At 37.8% G+C, this 26,538-nt stretch overlaps 1 protein-coding gene across 4 annotated transcripts in view; it reads left to right on the top strand.

Moving 5' to 3' along the window:
• arhgap18 (Rho GTPase activating protein 18) overlaps positions 1-25,927 on the top strand; it is a 30,033-nt gene extending 4,106 nt beyond the window's left edge. For 2 of the 4 annotated variants that reach the window (XM_057823487.1, XM_057823483.1), the window contains exons 2-18: positions 10,901-11,078; positions 11,145-11,268; positions 11,573-11,655; positions 11,741-11,890; positions 13,905-13,968; positions 14,211-14,329; positions 15,459-15,530; positions 15,597-15,690; positions 18,360-18,451; positions 18,521-18,598; positions 18,665-18,824; positions 20,931-21,013; positions 21,092-21,298; positions 21,387-21,521; positions 25,015-25,139; positions 25,210-25,265; positions 25,325-25,927. In XM_057823487.1, coding sequence (XP_057679470.1) covers positions 10,901-11,078; positions 11,145-11,268; positions 11,573-11,655; positions 11,741-11,890; positions 13,905-13,968; positions 14,211-14,329; positions 15,459-15,530; positions 15,597-15,690; positions 18,360-18,451; positions 18,521-18,598; positions 18,665-18,824; positions 20,931-21,013; positions 21,092-21,298; positions 21,387-21,521; positions 25,015-25,139; positions 25,210-25,265; positions 25,325-25,413 — 1,909 coding nt within the window. In that variant the 3' untranslated portion in view covers positions 25,414-25,927. Of the gene's footprint in view, positions 1-5,775; positions 6,015-10,900; positions 11,079-11,144; positions 11,269-11,572; positions 11,656-11,740; positions 11,891-13,904; positions 13,969-14,210; positions 14,330-15,458; positions 15,531-15,596; positions 15,691-18,359; positions 18,452-18,520; positions 18,599-18,664; positions 18,825-20,930; positions 21,014-21,091; positions 21,299-21,386; positions 21,522-25,014; positions 25,140-25,209; positions 25,266-25,324 lie in introns of those variants that run through there. The other 2 variants (XM_057823486.1, XM_057823485.1) reach the window with 2 other exon arrangements.
• Positions 25,928-26,538: the final 611 nt, after the last annotated feature.

Genomic DNA, 26,538 nt, shown 5'->3' with positions numbered 1-26,538 from the left:
TTAGGCCTTTCGGCTGCCATTAGTCGATGAATGCCTGCATGTGTTCTGCTTTTTCTTTGTTGCTGTCATGGATTATTGTTGGTGGTGTCACATGATGGCACGCACGACAAAGAGGAACACTCACACACGCATAGTAAATCACTCGACACCCAATTTGTCACACAGGGGCTAATATCATATTATAACCACCATATAAAGGAGCTCTTATTTATAATTGCCTTGACTAGATCAACAACAGTGGTCAGTAAACTCGGTGCAAAAGTCCAAATGCACACACCTGTTTTTTTTTACGTTTACACGCAGCTTATTAACCCCATTATAACTGAGTGTTTTGCAGTAACTCAGTAATGTGAACAGGTTCAAATATCCGAATATTCTGTTTTTTAAAAACCCATGCCCCCTTGGTGAACAGTCTTCAAATCAGAATATGTGGCCGTATAAACGTGGTGTCAGGATAGGATTTTGAGCATGCGCCATTTGCAAGGAATCATGGTCTTTTGAGTACAGAATTTGGAGTTAAATACTATGAGGAGAGGGGTGAGGATCTACTTTCGGAGTGTTACATGGGGCCGTAACCAGTGTGTATTTTTAATACACATATTTAACTGTACTGATTTAGTTTTGTTAACATTAATTAATATATTTAAAGTTCTAAAAAAATACATGAATGAATAATATAATATGCATTTTATTAATGACTATAACTCGTATATTGCCCTATAAAGGTTTAAAGTGTGTGTGTGTGTGTGTGGAGGGGGGGGGATACCAAATATACAAATTTACGGGGAAACACGCCCAATCCAATTCAACAGTGGGGGATGCTGGTCTTTCAATGAGGGGAATCTCAAATTGTGACCACCTGTTAGTGCATTGTGATTGTGACAGTGGAGGCACCCGCTGCTTGATAGGGAAAGAAACTAGAGTGCCAGAAGTCAAGTCTCCAAACACAAGCAACTATAATTAAAAAAAAAAAAAAAAAAAAAAAAAATCACCGGAAATGGTCAATTTTTTGCTAGTACTCTTTAACAAAGCAAGTGTCACTAGGACAGTGCTTCTCAATTATTTTCTGTCGGCCTGTTGGGTGGGGAAATTTGAGCGCGTTATAGCGCATATTTAGTCAATGACATGTACACGCAACAGTATACATTCGATTAGTGCTGCAACGATTAATCCATTAACCCTAGTAATTTGATTGGGAAAAAAAGCTTCGAATCAAATTTTGCTGATTCGAGGATTCGTTTAATTACAGTGACATCATAATGGTTTGTTTTGAAAGTGTTTGCATTTAGTTTTATTGATTTGTGTGCATACTCTGCCCTCAAGTTGCAACCCTGAATATGACATAACGGAATCTAGATGCTCTCTGTTAACATAAGGTAAGGTTTTGTTTGAGCTAATATGTTTTGTTATTATGCATTAGTAATTTATAGGTATATAGCAGTTTTTTGTGGGAATTTGTGTTTGAACGATTTTTAAAGAGCATTTTAAAAAAACGTTAACATTTTGTAGCATTTAAGCTAGCGGACTTTTGCTATGCAATTTAGCCAATTCTTCGTTTATTAAATTTACATCTTTATTTCAGCTATTTCGATTTATTTTTAGATGAAAGTGCAATTCTGCAGTTTGAAGAAACACTTGGGAATTAATAGTTAATATTTTGTATTCACATTTAATTCTCTTCTGAAAGTGCAATCTTAGCAAGCCTTTGTTTTACATCTAAAATTTATTCTGCAACGATGCAATTACTCAATTATTCGAACTAACTAGTTGATAAATTAATCGATTACTAAAATAATTTATAGCTGCAGCCCTTCATTTGATCACTTATTTTTGGACATTTTAGGGGAAGCTGAGCTTTCCTTACAGTCTTAGAGCAACGGCCACTGCATTTGAACGAGGAGCGCTGGCAGTGAATGAACACAATGTGTTTTTAAAACCTGGTCGACAGAGGCTTTCTGCAATACAGTTAATTTTGTAAACCAAAATAAAAAGGATGTGGGTAATACTGATTGCATTATTTTTAATGGTCTAAAAATATATGTATCGGTATCGGCAAATATCACAAAAAAATTGGCTAGCACGTCTGCCTCACAGTTCTCAGATCAAGGGTTCAATTCCGGGCTTTGGCCTTCCTGTGTGGAGTTTGCATGTTCTCCCCGTGCCTGCGTGGGTTTTCTCTGGGAACTCCGGTTTCCTCCCACATCCCAAAAACATGCATGGTAGGCTGATTGAACACTTTTAAATTGTCCATAGGTATGAGTGTGTGCGTGATTGGTTGTATGTCTCCTTGTGCCCTGCGATTGGCTGGCAACCAGTTCAGGGTGTACCCTGCCTACTGCCCGTAGTTAGCTGGGATAGGCTCCAGCACCTTCGTGACCCTCGTGAGGAAAAGCGGCATGGAAATGAAATTGGATCATAAATCATCAAATCTGTACCTGGACATCCCTACTTAGTGTAGTGAAAGCCTTGAACTTTATTGTTGGTTGTGGAAAAGTACTAGGATGGCAAGATTTATTTTAGAATGCTAATCGATTTAAAATCGATTGGCATATTTATATATATATCGACAAAAAGAGGAGCTACTATGCTCCTCTTAAATGGAACAAATTGCAATCTACTCTTAAACTACAGTCAATCATTCATCTTGGTGATTTTAAATCTCTTTTGTCTGATGTTTTTACTGATTATTGTAACTGTTTCTGTTAGTGTATTTTGTGTTGTTTGATATTTGTGAATTTTTTTTGTGCTCAGGCCTCTCTTGTAAAAGAGATGTTAATCTCAATGAGACTGCCTGATAAAATAAAGATTAAATTTAAAAAAAAACACACAAAAAAACTGTTCACCCACATATGTAAATACCGTATTGGCCTGAATATAAGACGGTGTTTTTTTGCATTGAAATAAGACTGAAAAAGTGGGGGTCGTCTTATATTCGCGGTCTAGACATTATACCCATTCACGACGCTAGATGGCGCCAGATATTGAAGCGATGTTCTGTCATGAGAGAGCTCAGCTACTCTCAAGTTTAACCAGTTTGCATTATTTTATTGCAAAGTTTTTCCTTATTCAGATTTGTTTCAAGACTACAGTTACAGTTGGACTTCACTTTGACGGTTAATGCAGCTATTGCAATTTTGTCGTTTTATCACAATAGATTGGTTTATTTACATTTCAAAAACCAGAAGCCATTCATTTACGAATGTGATTGCACTTTAGTTTACATATTTAAATGTTCAGATATTAAGATTTGAATGAGGCCAAATAACATGCTTTTTCTCACAAATATATTGTTATAATCATGTTTCAGATGTACTGTAATTATTTTCTGTGTAAAAATTAATTTGGTGTTCAAAAAGTCTTTTTTCAATCTTGAGTCTTGAAAAAGAGGGGGTCGTCTTATAATCAGGGCAGTCTTACATTCAGGCCAATATGGTAGATCATTCCAAATGTCTAAATATAAAAATAAATTGACTTTAACCCATAAGTTGGCTGCATGTACACGTGACGTGTCCACTGTGTAGAAGTTTTAGGACCACCATTAGTTGATGAATTTCAACAGCGCTACAAAGACAATATAATTTCACTACATTAGAGTAATTGTGGTAAAGATTTTTGTGGAAAAACGATTAGACTCAACAATGCCAGCTCTAGTATTGTTGCATGTATGTGAGCGCATGCATGTGTTCCAGATGACTTGTCCCACTAACCAGAAAAAAACGTGGCATCACATTACAGCCTGCCTTTGTCTAGCTTCCCACAACACAGTGTGGTTGCTTACCATGCGTGTATGTGTATGTCCTATTTTTATGGTAATTGTTTCCTCTTCAAATGATAGGAAAATGCAGATGTCCTACAACACACCAGGAAGTTCTGGTGACTCAATGTAATACAAACCATTGGATTAAAATAGCACACATTTGTTTAGAATTAGTTTTCCTTCCAATGGAAATAATGGAATCACTATAACCATGTCAGGTTGATCACAACACAATTTGTAATGGCAGAATTGTTGTAGTCACTGGTGCAAGTACCTATAATATACCGCAACGGGACTGCCATCACCACAGCGGCGCTCTACAAACACGCGCTCAAGCCGCAATGTGCACTCGAGTAACCCTCGGGCCTTTCTGGTGGGTTGTCGCGTCAGGCTTCACTTCCTGTTTGCACCTGTCATTGCACTCAGGTGATAAAAAGTGGGACAAACAGTGTATTTTCCACATTGAAATGGCGCAATTTGTCCCCTTTGTATCATAAAAATGACAAGGAGGCAATGTTCCCTCTGTGAAAAGAGGCCCTTTTGTTTATGAACAACACGTCATTGACAATAAGTGTGTTGTGTCGCATGAGTGGACGATGAATGGTCGATGAACATTGATAAAGAAAACTTTAAATTTGTATACCAAAAATGCAGTACAGTATGATGTTTCAACTTCTGTGAAGTTGGCCGCCCATCAGATGCAAAATTATTTAAAAATGATGTCAATCGTTTGTGCTATGGTTGTGCTGTAAAGTTTCGTTTGTGTCATTTTTTAGATATTTACATAGCGCTGTAGCTCTCGAATATTTTAGTAATCGAGTATTCTACTGAAAATTCCATTGATTAATCAAGTAATCGGATAAAAACACATTTTTTAAAGTAAAGGGCAATTACAAATATACATATATTATACGTATATGTATATTGTTAACTTGAAAACAGCCAAAAATTGCATCTCAGATGTGACAAAAACAAACAACAACATCAAATTCGCTGCTTTCACTCAAAAACCTTAATCCTAGGGGTTCGGTGAGTAAGTCTAAGGGGTTCGGCGAAGGTAAAGAAACGCTGAGCCCTATTTTTGTACCCTGATTAAATCTAGTCACGTGACATCAGCGCGTTGTCCCGCATTAGAAGTCGTTCGGGCAAAACGTGATGCTTAGAGCTGGCAAGACTAAACCATTCCTCAAGGCAAATAAAATTACTCGGATCAATTTTTAAACTCGAGTTGCTCGAGTATTCGTTTCAGCTCTAATCAGGTGCATACTCCCACCTACTGTGCAAGAGTTGTTTTTTTGTTGTCAATATCTTGTTCACCTGCCTAATCCTGCTTGTACTCGTGTTGCTTCCTCTAGTGCTTGATAACGGTATGGTTGCACAGGGCTCATTGATTGCGCGGGAGGCACCAAAATGAAACTATCAATTCACAATAAGTGAAAAACAAACAGTAACGTTTAACGCAGGCGACAATTTGAAAAGTAGTAAAGGGCTAACGTAGGGCTAATGTTACATTAGCAAGGTACAGTAACGTTAATCTTATTTATTAGCGCTACGTACTTGGTACTTTGGTACAAAACCATTAAGTAGTATTAATAAATAACGTCAAATAAAATAAACTTAGACACTTAAAACTACAAGGAGCCCCACACAGAGGGTTTGCTACTTGAGTGTCATTTTAAATGGCAAAATTCATGTCAATTCTTTGAAATACATTTTGCCTTTTTATTGGCTGGGGCACCAAGCAACTGCCTGGCTTGCCTGCACCTGGTCACAATGAAAGCGAAACCAGTGTCGCCACAGTCAATTTATTCTTTGGGTGGAGAATTTAAAATTCACTTCCCCACGTGTGTTTTTATGTGCTTTTGTAAGTGTGCTGACATATAATTTATGATGCTGTCAAACATTTATGTATTTTTCCTAGGAGCAATGTAGCTTTTGATCATGTTCAATCATTAACGCCCAATGTTTACTCATGTGCTGCTTTCCGGGTGGAACCATTCAACAAATCTCACATGAAGCATTTTTGTCATTCCTCGAAAACGAGCGTGTCGGTGAAGAGCTAGTGTGTGCTTGTTTTTTGCTTGAAACAGAAAGAAAGGTTAGAATACACGTTATCGTATGATTATGTAGTTCAGGCAGTGGGAGGAGAAGCTGATAGGAGGTCAGTAGAAGTAACGGTGACTGGAAGAAAAATCTGTAGAAGCCTGAAGATGATCGAGATGACTGGAGGGGGAAGATACATCGTTTGGGATCAAATGTATGTACAAATGAAATCAAATTGATATAACGTATAAGATATAAAAGTATTATTATTAGCTCAATCACTTATTTGGGATGTATTATGTTTATGTATTTGATTTTTTTTATTTTTACATGTGGTATTTTTATAGTTTTAAAACTGTTTCATCATTTAATGATAGATTCAAGTAAAGATTCTGCCGCTTTAGGAGTATTATAGATAAAGAGTTACTTAGGTTCGCTAGGTAGGTTCTCTACAACAGAGCCTTCCTGAGAAGTCTACTGCTTTAAGATGGTGGCTGTTTACTAACACCGGCAATTGTATCATTTTCAATCTACTTCTCCATACATTTACTAACGCCGCCGAGTCTGTCATTTCGCATCTAGTTCTATATAAATGTGATATCTAGCGTAGTATCATGTGGGCGTATTTTTTAGGCTGTCGGCAACAGTCAGATATTATTGGAGCCGCCTAGCATTGCGTTTGCAACAGCATCACAACTCCCGTCCCTCCTTCCCACTCCCGCTCTTCTCTCTCCGTGTCTCAGGCTTTTCTTGCGTCATTCAACCAACGTAGTAACGCATAGTAACGCACGCCTACATCCTCAGTAACGGTAACGGCGTTGCAAAGATGAGAAAAGTAATTAATTAGATTACTCAATACTGAAAAATAACGCTGTTAGTAACGCCGTTATACTCTTTACGCCGTTATTAACAACACTTGTCATGACTAGGCATGTGCCAGTATAAGCTTTTGACAGTATGATAACTTTAAGCAAAAATACAGCAGTTTCACTGTATCACGGAATGGCAATTATAGCTCTAAAATGTGTTTTTCTGAGCGGTATGGATGAAAAAAAAAAAACTTTTTTCCATTGAAAAGGATTTTTTGTCACAGCATATTTGCAAATCGGTAGATCAACATGAATGTAATGTTAAAATAAATAAGTAACAAAAATAAATAATAAATATTTTGAATTTAATTTAAAGAAATCAATGTTATGGACAGAAAGCCACAGCTCAACTTGATCAACATTAGAACAAGAACCCTTGATAATATAAAACGGGACTTAAACAATATATGATCAAATTGATTTAATGTAAACAATTAGTTGGCTATTAATGGGGTAGCGAGAGCAAGGGACAGCGGGTGTGTATGACTTGTATCGATATTTACACATTATACAAACACACACCTACCCTCTTTCAACACAGAAAGTCACAAGAGTGAAAAAACACCACAGCCTGTATTATGAAAATGTTATTTTGAACTTATGTTTAGAATGGTGGAAGACTTTACAAAAGTAGGCTAATGGTAGAGATGAAACTAGATGGCCCTCTCGGCATGCTAGAAGACACCCTAAACCAGCTGGAGTTAACTCTCGTAGCTGATGGGAAACGTTCATGACCGCGTTTACTTAACTTAAATTTTGTGTAAAGTGACGGGTGATGGTCACGTAAATGTGAAATCATGTTGGAGGTCCTGCTGTCTTTCCTTCTGTAAGTACTCCCATACTAGCGACTTTTTTTTTTTTTTTTTTTGAGGGAGGCAAAAAGCTCAGGTGTAGTTTCAGTAGTACCTTCAGCCATTGTGTCTATTCTACAGCACAGTGACAGACACAGGACAAGGCGACAACCAGGGGGAGAGGGGTGAGCGCTGCCGCTCCAAGCCATGGATTTGTTGCTGCATTTTTGGGACATAAAGAATAGCTAATACTGTACTACGGTATGACGGAAATTTTTTGTTGTTTTGAAACCGTGACGTTTTCACACCATGGTAAACGTTGAAACCGGTAACTGGCACATGCCTATTCACGACAGTGTCATGTCATAATTTTGACAGTCTTAATACGCAATAGCCAAAGTGTTATCAAAAAATGTTCTATTTATTTTAAAAATCTGTTTGGTAGCAAGAAAAATGCTTGCAGTATCATTTTAAAAAGTGAAAACGATCTGCAATTTTTGACATTTTAGCAAAAAAACAGGTCTTTTTCTCAATTTCGTTGTATAGTACTTTCCTGCCTTTTATTCATCAGGTACTACTAGTCCTTCTCAAAAAAATTAGCATATTGTGATAAAGTTCATTATTTTCTGTAATGTACTGATAAACAGACTTTCATATATTTTAGATTAATTACACACAACTGAAGTAGTTCAAGCCTTTTATTGTTTTAATATTGATGATTTTGGCAAAATCAAGTAAAAGCAAAAATCCTTATCTCAAAAAATTAGCATATTTCATCCGATCAATACAAAAAAGTGTTTTTTAATACAATAAAAAGTCAATTATATCAGCTATGCACTCAATACTTGGTCGGGAATCCTTCTGCAGAAATGACTGCATTAAATGCGGCGTGGCATGGAGGCAATGAGTCTGTGGCACTGCTGAGGTGTTATGGAGGCCCACAATGCTTCAATAGCAGCCTTAAACTCATCCACAGTGTTTGGTCTGGTGTCTCTCAACTTCCTCTTCACAATATCCCACAGATTCTCTATGGGGTTTAGGTCAGGAGAGTTGGCACAGTAATGCCATGGTCAGACCATTTACCAGTGGCTTTGGCACTAAGCAGGTGCCAGGTCGTGCTGAAAAATGAAATCTTCATCTCCATAAAGCTTTTCAGCAGATGGAAGTACGAAGTGCTCCAAAATCTCCTGACAGCTAACTGCATTGATGCTGCCCTTGATAAAACACAGTAGACCAACACCAGCAGCTGACATGGCACCCCAGACCATCACTGACTGTGGGTACTTGACACTGGACTTCAGACATTTTGGCATTTCCTTCTCCCCAGTCTTCCTCCAAACTCTCGCACCTTGATTTCCGAATGACATGCAAAATTTGCTTTCATCTGAAAAAAGTACTTTGGACCACTGAGCAACAGTCCAGTGCTGCTTCTCTGTAGCCCAGGTCAGGTGCTTCTGCCATTTCCAGCACACGCCTGTGCACGATGGCTCTGGATGTTTCTACTCCAGCCTCGGTCCACTGTTTCTGCAGGTCCCCCAAGGTCTGGAGTCGGCCCTTCTCAACAATCTTTCTCAGGGTGCGGCCCCCTCTTCGGATGCAGCGTTTGCTGCCACACTTTTTCCTTCCCACTGAGCTTCCTTAATACAGAACTCTACAGAGCCTATTCGCTCAGACATTTCTTTCTGTGTCTTAGCCTCTTGCTTGAGGGTGTCTATGATGGCCTTCTGGACAGCAGTCAGGTCAGCAGTCTTGCCAATGATTGCGGTTTTGAGTAATGAACCAGACTGGGAGTTTTTAAAAGCCTCAGGAATCTTTCGCAGGGGTTTTGAGTTGATTCAGATGATTAGGTTAGTAGCTTCCTTAGAGTACCTTTTCATGATATGCTAATTTTTGGAGATAGGAATTTTTGTTTTTTCTTGACTTTTTTACCAAAATCATCAATATTAAAACAAAAGGCTTGAACTACTTCACTTGTGTGTAGTGAATCTAAAATATATGAAAGTGTAATGTTTATCAGTACATTACAGAAAATAATGAACTTTATCACAATATGCAAATTTTTTGAGAAGGATTAGTATATTTTGCTGTGTTGTAAATAGAGATGTCCCGATCGATCGGGTCCGATCACGTCATTTTCAAAGTTTCGGAATCGGCAAAAAAATATCGGCCATGCCTTTTTTTTAATATATACATTTTTTAATTAAATCCGTTTTCTAATCGTATTTAACGTTACAAACATAATATGTTACACTCATCCAGAGTCTTTAGTTTAGGCTTAAGGTAGGGTTATCTAATTTATCCCGATAACGGCGGTAATTAATTTAAAAAAAAAAAAGGATCACATTAAAATAATTAACGCAATTAATACATGCGCTGCACGACCCACCCACGCATTGTCGCGCTCAATCTGTCATGGCGCCGTTTTACCTATATAGAGATAAAAGGCAGTGTAAAATGAGTAGAGTGAATTTTGGCAGCCTTTGGAGCCTTTTTTTAATTGGCTAAAGCCTTACAATCCCTCTCCGTACGATTAGAAATATCATGGGAAGCAATGTGGGGTAGCAAGGTAGCAAATGATCTTTTTCTTAACACCTTATATTATTTCCCAAAGCAGAAAAGATAAATCAATTGGTAGCACTACGCACAGTCATGGTTCCACTTCCCATCATGCATTTGGGCATGGCTACAGTATCATTTACTGAAAGCTCAACAAATACACTAGATGGCAATATTTAGTCACAATATACAAAGTCACAAGTCTTTCTATCCGTGGATCCCTCTCACAGAAAGAATGTTAATAATGTAAATGCCATCTTGAGGATTTATTGTCATAATAAACAAATACAGTACTTATGTACTGTATGTTGAATGTATATATTCGTCTGAGTTTTATTCATTTTTTTCTTAATGCATTGCCAAAATGTATATATGAAAAAGAAAAATTATCGGGAATGAATGGAATTGAATCGGGAGCAAAAAAAAAAGCAATCGGATCGGGAAAAATCGGGATCGGCAGATACTCAAACTAAAACGATCGGGATCGGATCGGAAGCAAAAAAACATGATCGGAACAACCCTAGTTGTAAAGTACTTTGAGGACCTCTCAGGTTTTTTGTAAAAGCCTATATAACTAAATTTGATTTGGATTTATCTGCTTTTGTGGGCTGCATAAAACAACCCGACCTCAAAGCCTTGAGTTTGACACCATGGTCTAGTTTATCACTTATTGCGAGCTGTGAAACTGACAGGCATATTGAGGTTATCTCCCTTTCTGCCATGACCGCAAAACAAATTTGCGGCCGCAATCTTTCATTAGTCACGGGGCGCCTCCCATAACTGTGCTGTTAAACAAGGTGCAAAGTGTAACCCAAACCACAAAAGGTTCAAAAGTGACTTTCGGTCCAGAGATCAGAAAATTTGACCTAATTTGTGTCTCACAGCCGAAGGACGGGCCACTATAGCGTCCAGCAGAACCACAATGCGCTTCCTGGTGACACCCCCAGCGTGGAAAGCCAGCGTCCCAGGCCCTCTGTCTGCTCCAATCCTGGCTCCAGCCCCAGACACAGTCCTAACACCAGGTTGCGAGGGCGGCCGCCATGTCAGCGCTCCAACTCACAGGTAGACTCTACTTATAATAAACCACATTATGGTTTTAATTAAAACCATTCTGGAACTTTTTGTCAGGACTCCCTGGATGAGCTGGAGATGGACGACTACTGGAAGGAGGTTGAGAACATCAGTTGCTCTGTAGAGAAGGGAGGAAACGAGGGAGCAAATGACGAAGAGGAGCAGCAGAAACCTCCTGACGGTGGGACACATACTTAACTAGAGCTTTTGTTTGTGTCCATGTCCTTTTTGGGCACATTTATGAGGTTGATTGCTCCCTTGAGCAAAGAAGTTCTTACTTCCTCTTACCACATTATTTAGTCATCTTTCAGACATGCAACTATGTGAAATGTCATGATTAGCTTTTTTTCCATGGGCTTTTTTTAAAGGGAGAGAATGTCCGCTTCCAGTGCTCCTAGTCAAAATGCATTGGACGTCTTATCACCATCAATGACAGCCAATGAAATAATGCTGTTAATTTAAGTTTAATTTTCTTTTTTTTTCAGAAGGAGAGCAGGAGGAAGCATGGCTCATGGAGGCGGGGCTAGCGAGGCTTTTTGACGGTTCTCTTGCAGCTGACCAGGAGCAGGTATCAGCTAATCGTTTCTCAGTATTAATGCAACATACACATAAATTACATCGCACTAAAGTTGTAAATTGGTCACTCTCGGCAGGAAGAAGACAGCGCCGCCTTTCTGTCCACGCTGACACGAGCTCAAGCGGCGGCGGTTGAGCGCCGTTTGACCACGCTACAACAAACCCTGCGGAGGCGCAACCGTCAGCACCTGCCCAATGTCAGGGATATATTTAGACCGCCTGAAAAGGTCTTGACACACTCGAAAATTGTGACATTGTGACATTAATGTATGTGTTTTTAAAAAATAAATAAGTAAATAAAAAAAGGAGGGGCTTGGAATCGATCCCTGTGGCACACCCATGGGCCGATTTCATCCCGTAATTTTCGGACTATAAGGCACACCTGATTCTTAGACGCCACCCACCAAATTTGACACGAAAATGACATTTGTTCATAGATAAGCTGCACTGGACTATAAACCGCAGCTGTCCCCACTGTATTAGGGGATATTTACACCAAAATATATTAACCGGTAACACTTTATTCGACAGTGGCATCATATGACTGTCATAAGGCCAAAAGAACCACTATGAAGTTTAGAGAACCAATTGGCTGCAAAGCTTCATTGCTTCAAGAAGTTTCATTTGGCCATCACTACTCCCTTGTGGGAGACAATCAACCTCTGCTGCCACCTGCTGTCAACACTGTTGTCGTCCAACATGCCTCCTAGCATGCATTGCAGTGCTATAAATGTAAATAACAACCAAAACTCATGTTCTGTGCTAATTATTTCTTCAGTTAGTGTTCAAGTTGTTTCATTAATTGCTAGTTATGGTATTAGTAGTATTAGTATTTGGAAACACTTTATTTGACAGTGGCGCCATAAGACAATCATAATTATGACTGAACTAATGGTTAGAACAGATGTCATTTAATGTTATTCGGCAAATTATCTCACTTTTGAATGGATGTAAAAGATCCGAGCTGTACATAAATGGAGTTGGCGGAGTAATTTGCCCATCATAGTGTCAGGTCATAATTATGACGGTCTTATGACAGTCTTTTGACGCCACTATCAAATAAAGCGTTAGCTATTAACCTCAATAAATCAACAAATAAGCCGCACTGGACTATGAGCTGCAGGATTCGAAATGAGGGAAAAAAGTAGCAGCTTTTAGTCCAAAAATTATGGTAAATTTTAGGTGATTGGTCAATCACTAAATATATTTTCCGATGATCACTTCACGTGGCAAATAGCCACATTAGCCCGCTAGCTTTTTGTCTGTCTGCCTCCATCCATCAATTAATGAAATGCCTTAAAATCATTGCAAACCACTAAAAAGCTAGGAATACAGAAAAAAAATACATGGAAAACTGGAAAAATACTGCACTAAAAGACAAAAAAACCTGCACAAAATAATTGCAAAAAAACCCCCGTCAAAGTGCAAAAAAACTGCACAAAAAAATGCCAAAACAGCAACAACAAAAAAACCAACACAAAAAAAGTCAATAAATAAATAAAAGCAAAAAATACCCCCACAATTGGCAAAACTGCAAAAAACCTTTAACACTCCCACACCAAAATGAGGGGGGGGAAACTAATATTATTATTTTAGTCGCTAGAGGGCACTTATAGGCTGCCATGGACGGTGCTAGTCGTCCAATCCATTTTGATCGTTATGACCAGCCGTGGTGCAGTTGGTAGCTTGAGTTGTTCTGGGACCGAAGGGTCATCGGTTCGATTCCCAGCTATGACTGCCCACTGTCGAAGTGCCTTTGGGCAAAGCACTGAAACCCCAATTTGCCCCTTTTGGGCAGGCAGCACATTGCATGGCAGCAGTACCATTGGTGTGTGAATGTGTGTTAATGTGTGCAATGTAAAGCGCTTTGGACATTGTAACAATGTAGATAAATATGCTATCTAAATACTCTCCACTTACCATTTACCATCGTGAGTGCATTCAGTCAGATAGTAATACCATTTCTTTAGTGAATGCTCACATTTGGCTCACATTCAACCTGTTCCAGCATTAAAAGGTATTAAGATGTGAATATAAATTAGAGACCTGATAAAATTTAGTAGTTCTTATCTCCAGAAAATAATTTATCATTACTATTTTGAGGTGTACCACTTCTAAAAACCTTTATCCTACATAAGTCACCTCCTCAGACGGCTGAGTTAGCAATTTGTGTAACTTCTCCAAAGTAATCTAGGATGATAAAAAACTGAAAATGTTAATCCAAATGTTGTCATTTCACAGAACAAAGAGCCATGTGAGGTCCAAGAATTAAGTGAGAGCTCGCCAAGCGACGCCAGCTCAGCCGGTAACGACGCACTAATGCATTACCATCATTACTCAGCTACACAATAAAATGTTCCACACGTACATACACCTCACGCAGCCTTGATGTAATGGCTTTTAACGGGGGGAAAATTCAAAAGCTTTCCGAGCCACTCAAACTTGTTAGTAAAACATTTTAAATGTAGCTGCACTTTAGAGACATGCTGGTAAACATGATTTTTAAAAGTCACGGTTCTAAAATGCCCTTGTTCTTATGGTTGACAGAACCGGAGACTGTTATGAACGTGGACGTGGCCTTTTCGGAGCAGGCGCTCACTTACAGGGACGAGAAACCTCGCCTCACTGCCCAAACAACCCCCAACTCGCCAGATGATAAGTTACCGGTGAGACAAGTGCTTTTAGTGAGGTTGTATAGTCGAGCTGACACTGATAATATCATTCAGACTTTGTTACAAGTGGGTTATACTTGAACTCAGCAGTGACAATCAGTGGTGGAAGCATGAATTGCAGAGGATTTTTTTTTTTTTTTTTTTCTTTTTTTTTTTTCAATTTTGTTTTCGTCGAAAACAAACCCACCATTTGAAAATAGCATTTTTTGTTGACTTGATGATGCACAAATAATTTTTTTGAATTTTTAAATCCATTTTTTTAATTAAAAATGGAACGTTTTCCACTTTATTTTATCAAAAATATTTAATGAATAAAGGAAAAACAGTATTTTCTGTTTTCCCCCCCTTTTAGTTTTTTAAAAATAAAGATAATGTATATTTATTAAAAATATATTTTTAAATATTAAAATAATAAATACATAAAATAGAGAATATTTGTTTTTTTTTATAATAATCATTTTTAAAATTTCAAAAATATTGAATAATTAAAGGAGTTTGGAGTTTTTCCTTTTATTTATTATTAAGGTTTAGAATATTTTTTGTCATATTATTCAAAAATAATAATCAAAAATGTTTTTAAATAATAAAAAAAATAATAATAATATATGAAATAGAGAATATTTGCTTTTTTTTCCCATTCTTAATAAAATCACTATTTAAAAACTTTGGATTTTATATACGTAAGTATATATATATATATATATATATATATATATATATGTATATATTTATTTATTTATTTATTTCAAGCATTTTTTACATAGTAAAATAATAATAAAAAAATAGTGAATATTTGCTGGTTTTTTAAAAATATTTCTTTCCATTCTTAATAAAATCACTGTTTAAAAACTTATAAATTATATTTTTTTTTATTTAAAAAATGAATGAAAAAATAAAAAATGTTTTATTTTTTTTTAATTGCAAGCATTTTTGCTCTTTTTATCAAAACTGTAATAATGGGGAAAAAAATAGCTTTTTGTTGTTTTCATTAAAAAATATATATAATTCACAATTAAGATTATCCATTGATTTGATAATTGATTTCTTATTGATTATTCAGTTAACTGTCGCAGCCAGAGACCTATGTGAATGTTACCATCTGCTCCTCCCTTTTCCTTTTCAGAACTTCAGGCTCCTTAAAGATAAAACTGGACAAACCAGAGTTGGCCATTTGTCCCCGCCAGACATGAAAAAGGTACCCAGAAAAATCAGACATGGTTAGAACCGAAACCAAATCGTCATTTCACTATCATTCTAACAGGTCCGAAGGCTGGCTCTGGTGGAAATGACGGCTCTTTTCGACACGGCTGGCATCGACCTGAAACAGCAAAAGGCGGTCAAACTGAAAACGAAAGGTAAGTATATACTCATGTATAAGTTGCAATTTTTTGACCGAAATGTTTGCCCAAAAGTTTTACTTGTTTCAGTCATACTGGTAACGAAAATTGGTCCAAAATTCACCCAAAAATCTTTCATATTGTGGTGGTAATTATTAGTGCTGTCAAATTTATCGCGTTAACGGAAAGTAATTTTTTTGCACATTGAGAGCAGAGAAAAGCGAGTGGACCCAGGCGTTCATTGGACCGCGCCGTTTATTGGCATAAGCTTCGGCAACTCCTTCACAACAAACATAAGTATCATTTAGTGAAAACACAACAAAAATAATAATCCTATCTCTCAAAAAAACAAAGTTCACAAAAAGAAAAATCTGTATTAATGAGGCCCTATTCTCAGACAGTTAAACAACAATACAAAGTGAACTGGCATTCCCAATTAAAATAGCTGTGCAAAATACACATAAAACTTACTCAGACTTTGGTCAAACTATTCAAACATTATGTTTAGCTTAACAAATACACTGGATGGCAATATTTAGTCACAATATAAAAACTATCAGAGGTCTTGTACGCTGTGAAGCCAACACTCAAATGAACGTAAGGTACAATGAACCCAGAAACTACGTAGTCAGTCGAGGGACAAAACCACTCGTTGGCTAGATCTGTAATTTAAAACTCGCCCAATGACACCTTGTGGTGTATTTCAATCATTATCTTACTTAGTTAAAGACACTGTGGAAAAACGGCAGGGAGCCCATGTGACGTCACCGCTCGGCGACGTCAACAATGGCGAGCGACTAGTTTATTTTTTGATTGAAAATTTTACAAATTTTATTAAAACGAAAATATTAAGAGGGGTTTTAATTAGTGTTGCACCGATACCTTTTTTTGGGCCCGATACCGATACAGATACCTGGCTGTGCAGTATCGGCCGATACCGATACCATTCCGATACCACTCTGTTTACAAAAAAAAAAAAACATATATATATATATATATATATATATATATATATATATATATATATATATATATATATATATATGTGTGTGTGTGCGTGCGTATAACGGATGCAACGTTACAGTTAAGTCACAGTTCGGTACGATTTTCGATACAATTCAATACATTTAATGCTCTGAAACAGAAAATACAACTGTTATTATTATTGTTATTATTTTTTTTATTTTTTATTTTTATTTTGTTTTTGTTTTTTGCTAACAAGCAAAAATAACAGTGCCATCATATAAACAAGCATTTTAGTGCATAATATTTATGTGCTTACTTCTTACTGATCTGAAGAAAAATTTTGTATTTAAGTGCTGAGAACAATTTTTACTGTTTGAAAAGTGGGTCACATTGTTGATTGCTGCAGCTTTCTTAGCAGCTATATTTAAACATCCTATTTGTGGTCCGAGTCCATCTGTAACGTATACTGAATTAACAGTATTTGCAGCATTATCTTTAGTCACTGGTATGGGTTGATTTGGCCTGCTTAACTTCCATTCAGTCATGGCGGTTTCTATTTAATCAATGTAGTCTATGGACTACGCGTCGCTCTGGGCTCACGCAGCTAATGGCATGGGATCTAACTTTGGGACATCTAGGTTGCTATTTGATGATATCTAGTGTGTGCGCGCGAGAGTTGGCATGGGATCTAACATGGGACATCTAGATTGCTATTTGATGATATCTAGTGTGCGCGCTGCGCCGCTTGAGTGTTTTCTGGCCACAGAAGTCACTTCTGCTCATTACTGCACAACACCAGCATATTACAATCGACTTTTATAAACAGGACGAGTTTGAAGTACGGCGCTGTTAATTTGCCACTCATTGTTCATCATGAAACCATGAGTTTGCTGAGTCTCCCACGGTCTTAACCTTTCTGATCCCATCGGCGCTACAATAGCAAGCGTTAGCTTACGCATGCTAATTATTTGTGAATACCATGTTAATGAGCAGCACAACATCGCGGATATGCGTTGTAGTGTACATCCGCAAAATTGAAGACGAAGGTGTATCTTTCGTGTGTTAATTTCGAGACAAAGACATACAGAGGTAATGATTTGGGAAGTTCGCTCACGTGGGGAGGACAGTATATTTGCTTTTAAATGATGCCAGTAGATGGTATCGGCGCCCTAAATGTTGGTACTCGTCGATACCGATACCACCAATTCGGGCTGGATCGGCGCCCCTGCCGATACTGGTATCGGTATCGGTGCAACTTTAGTTTTAATACAAAATTACTATAATTTGTATTAACATTTATCTTTTTAAGAACTACAAGTCTTTCTATCCCTTTAACAGAAAGAATGTTAATAATGTTAATGCCATCTTGTGGATTTATTGTTATAATAAACAAATACAGTACTTATGTACAGTATGTTGTATGTATATATCCGTCTTGTGTCGTATTGTTCCATTCCAACAATAATTTACAGAAAAATATGGCATATTTTAGAGCTGGTTTGAATTGCAATTGATTTTTAAGCTGTGATTAACTCGATTAAAAATTTTAATCGTTTGACAGCCCTAGCCATTAAACAACAGTCGACCTAAAATACCGACCTTTTAATCACAAACTAGGGGTACTAACTATCTGCTGGAGAAACCTATATGCGAGTATATACGGTACACTCAAATAATGGTAGTCATTCATATTGATTTCTCTTTTCTTTTGTTCTACATAGAAAGTGGTTTGTTCGGAGTTCCACTTGTCACTTTACTGGATCAGGATCAAAGAAGGGCAGCTGGGACCAAAGTACCTTTTATCCTGCAGAGGGTTAGCATCCCCTGCCATCTCCTTCATCACATGACAATTGCATGTTAGAGCATGTTCTCCCCTTTGTAGCTTATCAGTCATATCGAAGAGGAAGGATTAGATACAGAAGGCCTGCTCAGGATTTCCGGCGCTGCCACGAGAGTCAAGGTAGGAATTGCATTTCATTTCCACTTGACGAGAGTATGCCAACCGTCCCGATTGTTCTGCTCGCAGTCTCTGTGCCAGGAGTTGGAGTCCTGCTTCTACGACGGCACATTTCCGTGGCAACAGCTGAAGCAGCACGACGCCGCCAACCTTCTGAAGCTGTTTATCAGGGAGCTCCCGCACCCGCTGCTGACTGTCGAATACCTCAACGCCTTCATTTCCGTCAACAGTAAGCGCGCGCGACGGTATTTGCAATGTTTATGTGGCTCCTAATATGGCTTTAACCATATCTTGCACAAATTATTATTTGTATTTACTGAATGATGAACATTCTCAGCAGGTCTCCCAGGTTTAAATGAACTAGACACCTATTGCCATCAATGGCATGCAATAAGTTAAATACCATGGAGAAAAAAATATCAATTTTAGAGTGTAACTTGGGGCAGTAAGCAGTATGAATTTGTTTTTATTAATTTTATTAATTTAGTTTCAATCAACATTATATTTACAAATTCATTGATGGTAGCAATAATAATAAAAAATATATATCATAAATTAATTGAATTATTTTATGATTATTTTTTTATTTAATTTAATTGTAATTTAATTTAATTTTTTAATTTAATTAATTTATAATTAATATTATAATTTAAAAATGAAAAATTTTCAATTTTCAATGAAAAATTAAATTTACAATTAAAATTTTTTTAAATTTTAATTAGAATTTAATTTATGATACTTTTCCCTCCTTTCTAAAGGAGACAATACAGTGGTATGAAAATGTATCTGAACCTTTTGGAATTTCTCACATTTCTGCATAAAATCACTATCAAATGTGAGCTGATCCTTGTCAAAATCACACAGATGTAAAAACTGTGTCTGCTTTAACTAAAACAACCCAAAAATGTATAGGTTTTCATATTTTAATGAGGATAGCATGTAAACAATGACAGAAGGGGAAAAATAAGTCCGTGTACCCTCTGTAAAGTCAAGTGTGTGCCCAATCACTGATGAGTGATTTAAAACTGCCCTGCCCACACACCTGGTAAGAATTGTCTTGATGAAAAGCATTGTCTGATGTGCATCATGGTTCAATCAAAAGAGCTGTCTGAAGAACTGCGATCAAGGATTGTTGATTTGTATAAAGCTGGGAAAGTATACAAAACCATCTCTAAAAGTCTGGATGTTCATCAATCGACAGTCAGAGAAGTTGTCTACAAATGGAGAGAGTTTGGCACTTTTGCTTCTCTCCCAAGGAGTGGCCGTCCACCAAAGATGACGCCAAGAGTTCAGCGCAGAATACCCAGAGAAGTAAAAAAGAACCCTAGAGTGTCTGCTAAAGACTTACAGAAATCACTGGCACAGTCCAATATCTCTGTGCACACATCACCTATATGAATGTAAAACTATGGCCAAGGATGGTGTTCATGGGAGGACTCCACGGAGGAAGACACTGCTGTCTAAAAAAACCATTGTTGCTTGTGTAATGTTCGCTAAAAGGCACTTGGACACGCATCAGAAGTTTTGGCAAAATATTTTACGGACCAATGAAACCAACATTGAATTGTTTGGGAGTAACACACAACGTCAAAATGGAACAGCTCATCTACATCAACACCTCACCTCCACTGTGAAGCAAGGTGGAGGAAGCATCATGATTTGGGGCTGTTTTGCTGCCTCAGGGCCTGGACAACTTGCAATCATCAATGGAAGAATGAATTCAAACGTTTTATCAGGATGTTTCTCAGGAAATCCTGAGGCCATTTTTCAGACAGTTGAAGCTTAAAAGAGGATGGATGCTGCAACAAGACAACGATCCAAAAAACAGAAGTAAATCAACTTCAGAATGGTTTCAGGAGAACAAAATACATATGGAGTGGCCATGTCAAAGTCCAGACTTGAACCCCATTGAGATGCTGTTGCATGACCTAAAGACAGCGATTCATGCCGGACATCCCAGGAATCTGGCGGAACAACAGCAGTTTTGTAGAGAAGAATGGGCCAAGATTAATCCTGATCGATTTGCCAGACTTATCTGCTGCTACAGGAGGCGTCTGGTTGAAGTTATTGCTGTCAAAGGGGGCCCACAAAATATTAAATGTGATGGTTCACTTACTTATTTTTCCCTCTTCTGCCATTGTTTGCATACTATCCTCATTAAAATATGAAGACCTATAAATGGTTGGGTGGTTTTAGTTAAAGCAGACAGTTTTTTCATCTGTGTGATTTTGACAAAGATCAGATCACATTTGATGGTGATGTTATGCAGAAATGTGAGAAATTCCAAAAGGGTCAGATACTTTTTCGTACCACTGTACTCTGTGAATGTTTTCAGAGCTGCCCACCAAGAAGCAACAGTTGCAGGCTTTGAACCTGCTAGTACTCTTGCTACCTGAAGCCAACCGGGATAGTTTGAAGGTAAAAAAAAAAACGTTCTAGTAGACATCTCACAATCTAAAAGGAAAAGCCAAACCACCGCTGCCTTCACTCGAATAGGCGCTGATGGAGTTCTTCCAGCGCGTGATCGAGCACCAGGCCAAGAACAAAATGACCCTGAACAACGTCTCTGTCGTCATGGCGCCCAACATCTTCATGTTCAAGGGCTGTCGCTCAAAGGTCACAGAACAGCAGGAGTTGTCCATGGCGACCGGCACCGCCAACATCGTGCGGCTGCTCATTAGATACCAGAACCTCCTGTGGACTGTAAGATTGCAAATTACCTTTACTGTGTTGACTACTTACACAAAAGGCCTTGTAGTTTGCTGTTTTTTAATGCGTGTTTTTGCGCTAGATCCCCAAGTTCATACTGACGCAGGTCAGGCAGCAAAACATGGAGAGCCAGCGCAAGCAGAACAAAGAGCGAGCTATGCGAAAGTTGCTGAAGAAGATCACTACAGACAAATTGCCGGATAAAGCCGTTCCTGAGGTAGCGCACTGACAAAAATATATCAATTATGGGAGGAATGTTTAAAAAAAAAAAAAAAAAAAAAAAATTATAAGAAATAAGGCTACACATATTGCTAAATTAATCTTTCATCGAGCATTATTCATGAATATACATGATACAGGTGGTCCCCGGGTTACGACAGACCCAACTTACACGATTTCGACTTTACGATGCCTGCGTCTCGTTTTTTTTTGTAATGTCGACTTTTGCTTTGTAATGCATGCTTTTATTTTGGCGCAAAATCGTAGTACAGGAAGCTAACGCATTTACAGGCGGGCCCAGACACACAGAGCAGCTGAGTGACAGAGGTGACAGCCTGCGTGCAGATTTGTTGCTTGTGAAGCATCCAAAGGCAACGGCTGTATATCACCCCTTTTGTACTCTTTATTGTGCGTTTTTAATTATAGTCGAATACTTGGGGTGAGTTTCTGTGATTGTTTTTGACGGTGCGGACGCTGACTGATACATGCTAATCATTTGTTATTGCTGCATTAGCAGCTACTTGTAAATGCAAAGTTTTGAATTGTTTTTATTGAAGATGAGACTGATTTAATGATTTCTTGAGCAGCTAAATAAAGTCAGCAAACCACACGGACGTGTGACATCGTCATTTCGGAGCTAAGTTCGCAGTCTAGCTAGGACTTAGCTCTTAGCGAGGACAGTACATTGATGTATAATACATGATTTTGGATGTATATTTTTTTTAATTTAGAGGGTGTTTTGAGTTATTTAAAGGGTTAATTCCTATTTACGCGGTGGTTACATCGCCAATGCAGGAATGGAACTTTGCAAACTGGGGACTGCCTTTCTTTCTTTTTAACTAAAAAAAAAATTACTATCATTTCGATTTATATAAAATGAGTTTTTGTTGAATTTTAATATTTTGTTTTATTATGTAATCTTCTTTTTTTATTGAAAATTTTAATATTGTATAGTGATTATTGTTTGTTGTTGTGTTATTGTTGCATTTTTGTGCGTCCAAACTTTGGCGTTTGGTACTTAAAGTTGACGTTGATTGACAGGTTTGTAGCTTTGTTCTGGCCAGAGACGCCTCGGTAGCGCTACGATCAGAGGCACAAATATGTTAACCATCGTTAAGCTTGTTACACAGCAGGGTCGTGCAGAGACCGATGAAGGGGCAGGTGCTCCAGATCAAAAGTGGCACATGAACAAAAATTTAATACACCTTACAACAACATAACTTCCAATTTAATCAGCTTTACAGTATAATTGGCTGTGACTGTGACAGCCTTTAATTGGGAGGGAAAAGTGAATAGAAATCAACACTGTCATCAACACTTTCTGGCTGTGACTCAGTCTTCAACCTCTATATATTAAAACTTCCTTGCTGAACTTGTTGTTCATCTCAAAACAAACTAAATTAGATGTTCACTGAGCCACCATCAGCACAGTTTTTTCAAAATTATTTCATTATAGAGAACTTGAAGACGTAACTTTCTAGATAACGATGTGAAGAGAACGGACAAACATGGTTGCCTATAGAGCAAAGGCCGCAGTGGGTGCGGGTTTTTGTTGCAACCCATCAAGAGGACAATCTTTCACCAATCTGGTGTCTTGCAAGTGCAATCAGTTCATTGCAGTCAGTTACTTCTTGTTTCCCCGGACCCCTCATTGGTTAAACTGCCTGTGCTGGATCAGTTGTAACAAGGACCAGGACCCACTGCGGCCCTTGAGGACTGGTTTGCCCACCCCTCCTGTAAATTAGAGACCCACGGGTGGAAATAGCCTTGGGGTTAGGGGTAATTCATTATTAAAGTAGACAACTATATAAAACAAAATTACACATTGTTTAAAAAAAAATCCCCACCATAAACCTGGTGTAAGACGTTTCACTAAAGTATTTGCTGAAACACGTTTTAATAGGGTAACACCGTTTGTTTTCAACCACCAGATGTCCTCAGACTCCTCACCACACACCCAGGTCACAGAGGAACAGCGTGCAAGGGGGTGGGGGTGGAGGGTGGTTATGCACCGGCTTAGCGGCACCCAGACTGCTTAAATTTTTTTTTTTTTTTTTTTTTTAAGGTGTTTTCTGTGTTCAATTAAAATACTCGGTGGCGTGCCTGCGAAGTCGGCCAGCACACACATACGCACACAAAAAAAAAAAAGCCCAGTCAAAAGGGGCACTTTGGGCATGTAGGGGCACAGGGGCAGGTGCTCAAGCACCCTCCGTCACCCCTTGCACGTGCCTGGTACACAGTCCAAAGTGTGCTGTGGCAACTGATTTATTTTGTTAAGTGAGAGTATTTTTTCGGTATTGGATCAGGATTCTCAAAATCAGGTGACTTGTACTAGGACTCGGGTGCAAAAATATGCAATTGTGATATCCCTTGTATAGATTTTTTTTAATTCAATATTTTATGGTTAAAAAACTGATATTTTTATTAGGGCTGTCAAAATTATTGCGTTAACGGGCGTTAATTATTTTTTAAAAATGAATCATGTTAAAATATTTGACGCAATTAACGCACTCCCCCCGCTCGGACAGATTTAAATGACAGTACAGTGAACTGCTTGTTAATGGTGTTTTATGGAGTTTTGCCACCCTCTGCTGGCGCTTGCGTTCGACTGATTTTATAGGCTTCAGCACCCATGAGCATTGTGTAAGTAATTATTGACATCAACAATGGCGGGCTACTAGTTTATTTTTTGATTGAAAATTTTACAAATTTTATTAAAACGAAAACATTAAGAGGGGTTTTAATATAAAATTTCTATAACTTGTCCTAAGATTTTTCTTTTAAGAACTACAAGTCTTTCTATCCATGGATCGGTTTAACAGAATGTTAATAATGTTAATGACATCTTGTTGATTTATTGTTATAATAAACAAATAGTCCTTATGTACTGTATTTTGAATGATGTATCCATCTTGTCTTATCTTTCCATTCCAACAATAATTTACAGAAAAATACGGCATATTTTATTGATGGTTTGAATTGCGATTAATTGCGATTAATTACGATTAAATAATTTTTAAGCTGTAATTAACTCGATTAAAAATTTTAATCGTTTGACAGCCCTAATTTTTATGTAATGATTGGTTTTCCCATATATTTTTATATTATTTTCTAATTTACGGTTAATTTGGTTTATAAATATATATATATATATATATATATTTTTTTTAATGTAACTTTATTTTGATGAAATGTTTTTAAAATGCATGTCACATTCAATGTCATTTTATTGTTCTTTGCATTTTTTCTTTTTCCATTTTGTTTTATTTGTATTTTAACTTGTGTCATTTGCTTTTATGTCGTAAATAAGTAGTAGTAATAATAGGATTTTTTTTTTCTCTTTTTGCACTCAAAACTGCACAAAAATTAAGGTTGAAAGTGTAGACATGAATGTCAAAATCACAACATTGCCTCTATCAAAACTCATAATTAGTTATCTTAAGCTTACATAAGTTTGACTCCCGCCTGTTTCTCATTGACCGTTTTCCAAGCAGGAGAACTCTCAGGGCTTCATCCGTGTCCACGCGCCGCAGTTCAGCAAAGTGTCCATGGCGCTCCAGCTCACCGAAGACCTGCAAGCGGCCGACGTACTCACACGCTTTCTCAGCCAGAACAGGTTTTGGCTCGACTTCACACAAAATCTCAATCACCCACAGTCCGATACTCACTTTCTTTGTCCTACATAGCTCTGTGGCAGCGAAGCGAGAAGACTTGTGTCTCTACGAGATTGGCGGAAACATCAGTAAGTCCGACGACTATTGTACTACTAGTTCTAGTGTACTCATGAGCGTCCGTCCACAGAGGAGCGATGTCTGGATGGGGAAACCTTCATGAAGGACCTCTTTCAGCTCAACCCTGCAGCCGAGTGGGTCATCAAAGCGGCGCAGTGACGACGCCACTCCAGGAGCTCCAACTTAACTCTACCCTATGGCCTTTAAACCACTCAAAGTGTTCCCACCGCGTGCATTTATTTGAGGAAAAATGACAATATGCTAATATAATAACCCGTGAAATACTTGTATTTAAGCGTCAAGGTAACCACTAATTATGCTCTTTTCTACTTGAATGCAGCTCATGAAGTTGTGGATGGTTTAAAGCTATGACCTGCGCAGCCGCATTAGCAGTGAGCTTTACAAAAATAAGGGAAAAAAGTCTCGACAAATAATTTACTCCACCAATATGTAATCCTGTATTCTATGTTTTTATTGCTTGATATGCTGCCTTCTTCAGACTGCACACAAAGTGGCAATTATTTGATTGTGTACAGTTTTAAAGCTGCCGTGTTGACAAAGATGAAACTAAGCCTTGTATTATTTCGTTTACTGTGATTTAAAATCAATACCATTATTGATCGTATACCTGCTTTTTCCATGACCACTACAACTGCATGTAAATAAACTTTTAGTGAAGTACTATGCCTTGTTCTGGGTAGTGTTTTTGTTAAGTATTGAATGAACTGCTAGCCTAATGAGTTTAAATATATTGGACGTCTATCCCCGTCAATGGCAACGAATGAGTACAGTTGAAGAGGTATTCAAATGTCACCCTCTGCTGGGAACTTTGCATACTAACATACATAATAAAATGTTGCGAGTGAACGTATGGTTAACGTGAAAGCATACGTTGTGTACTTAAGACTTATTATTTTTTAGTATGTTTGATAATTATTTTGGGAAAAATTGAAAATATTTTTAAACTTTTTGTTCGATTTTTAACATGCTGTACGAGAACATTACAAGACGTGACACTGTATAAAAGTTTTTTAAAAATAATTAAAAGTACTCTGAATACGCCTACACTGTGGGACAAGAGTTAAACTATTAAAATAGATTTCTAATTTTAAACATTAATATTTCGTCATTTTTTTGGACGGCGGACCAGCCCACCTGCTCAAACTATAACTGTGTATGTACCCGATTGGCTTCTCAATCAGTGACCGCCGCTGATTGGCTGCCGTGACACACATTGCGCAGTGATTGGTCAAAATTGCAAAACCGGAAAGCGCTGGGCGTGCG

The sequence above is a fragment of the Corythoichthys intestinalis genome, chromosome 19 (assembly GCF_030265065.1).
Source record: "Corythoichthys intestinalis isolate RoL2023-P3 chromosome 19, ASM3026506v1, whole genome shotgun sequence".
NCBI lineage: Eukaryota > Metazoa > Chordata > Actinopteri > Syngnathiformes > Syngnathidae > Corythoichthys > Corythoichthys intestinalis.
The sequence above is the reverse complement of the archived record's forward strand: the minus strand, read 5'-3'. Positions and strand labels throughout refer to the sequence as shown.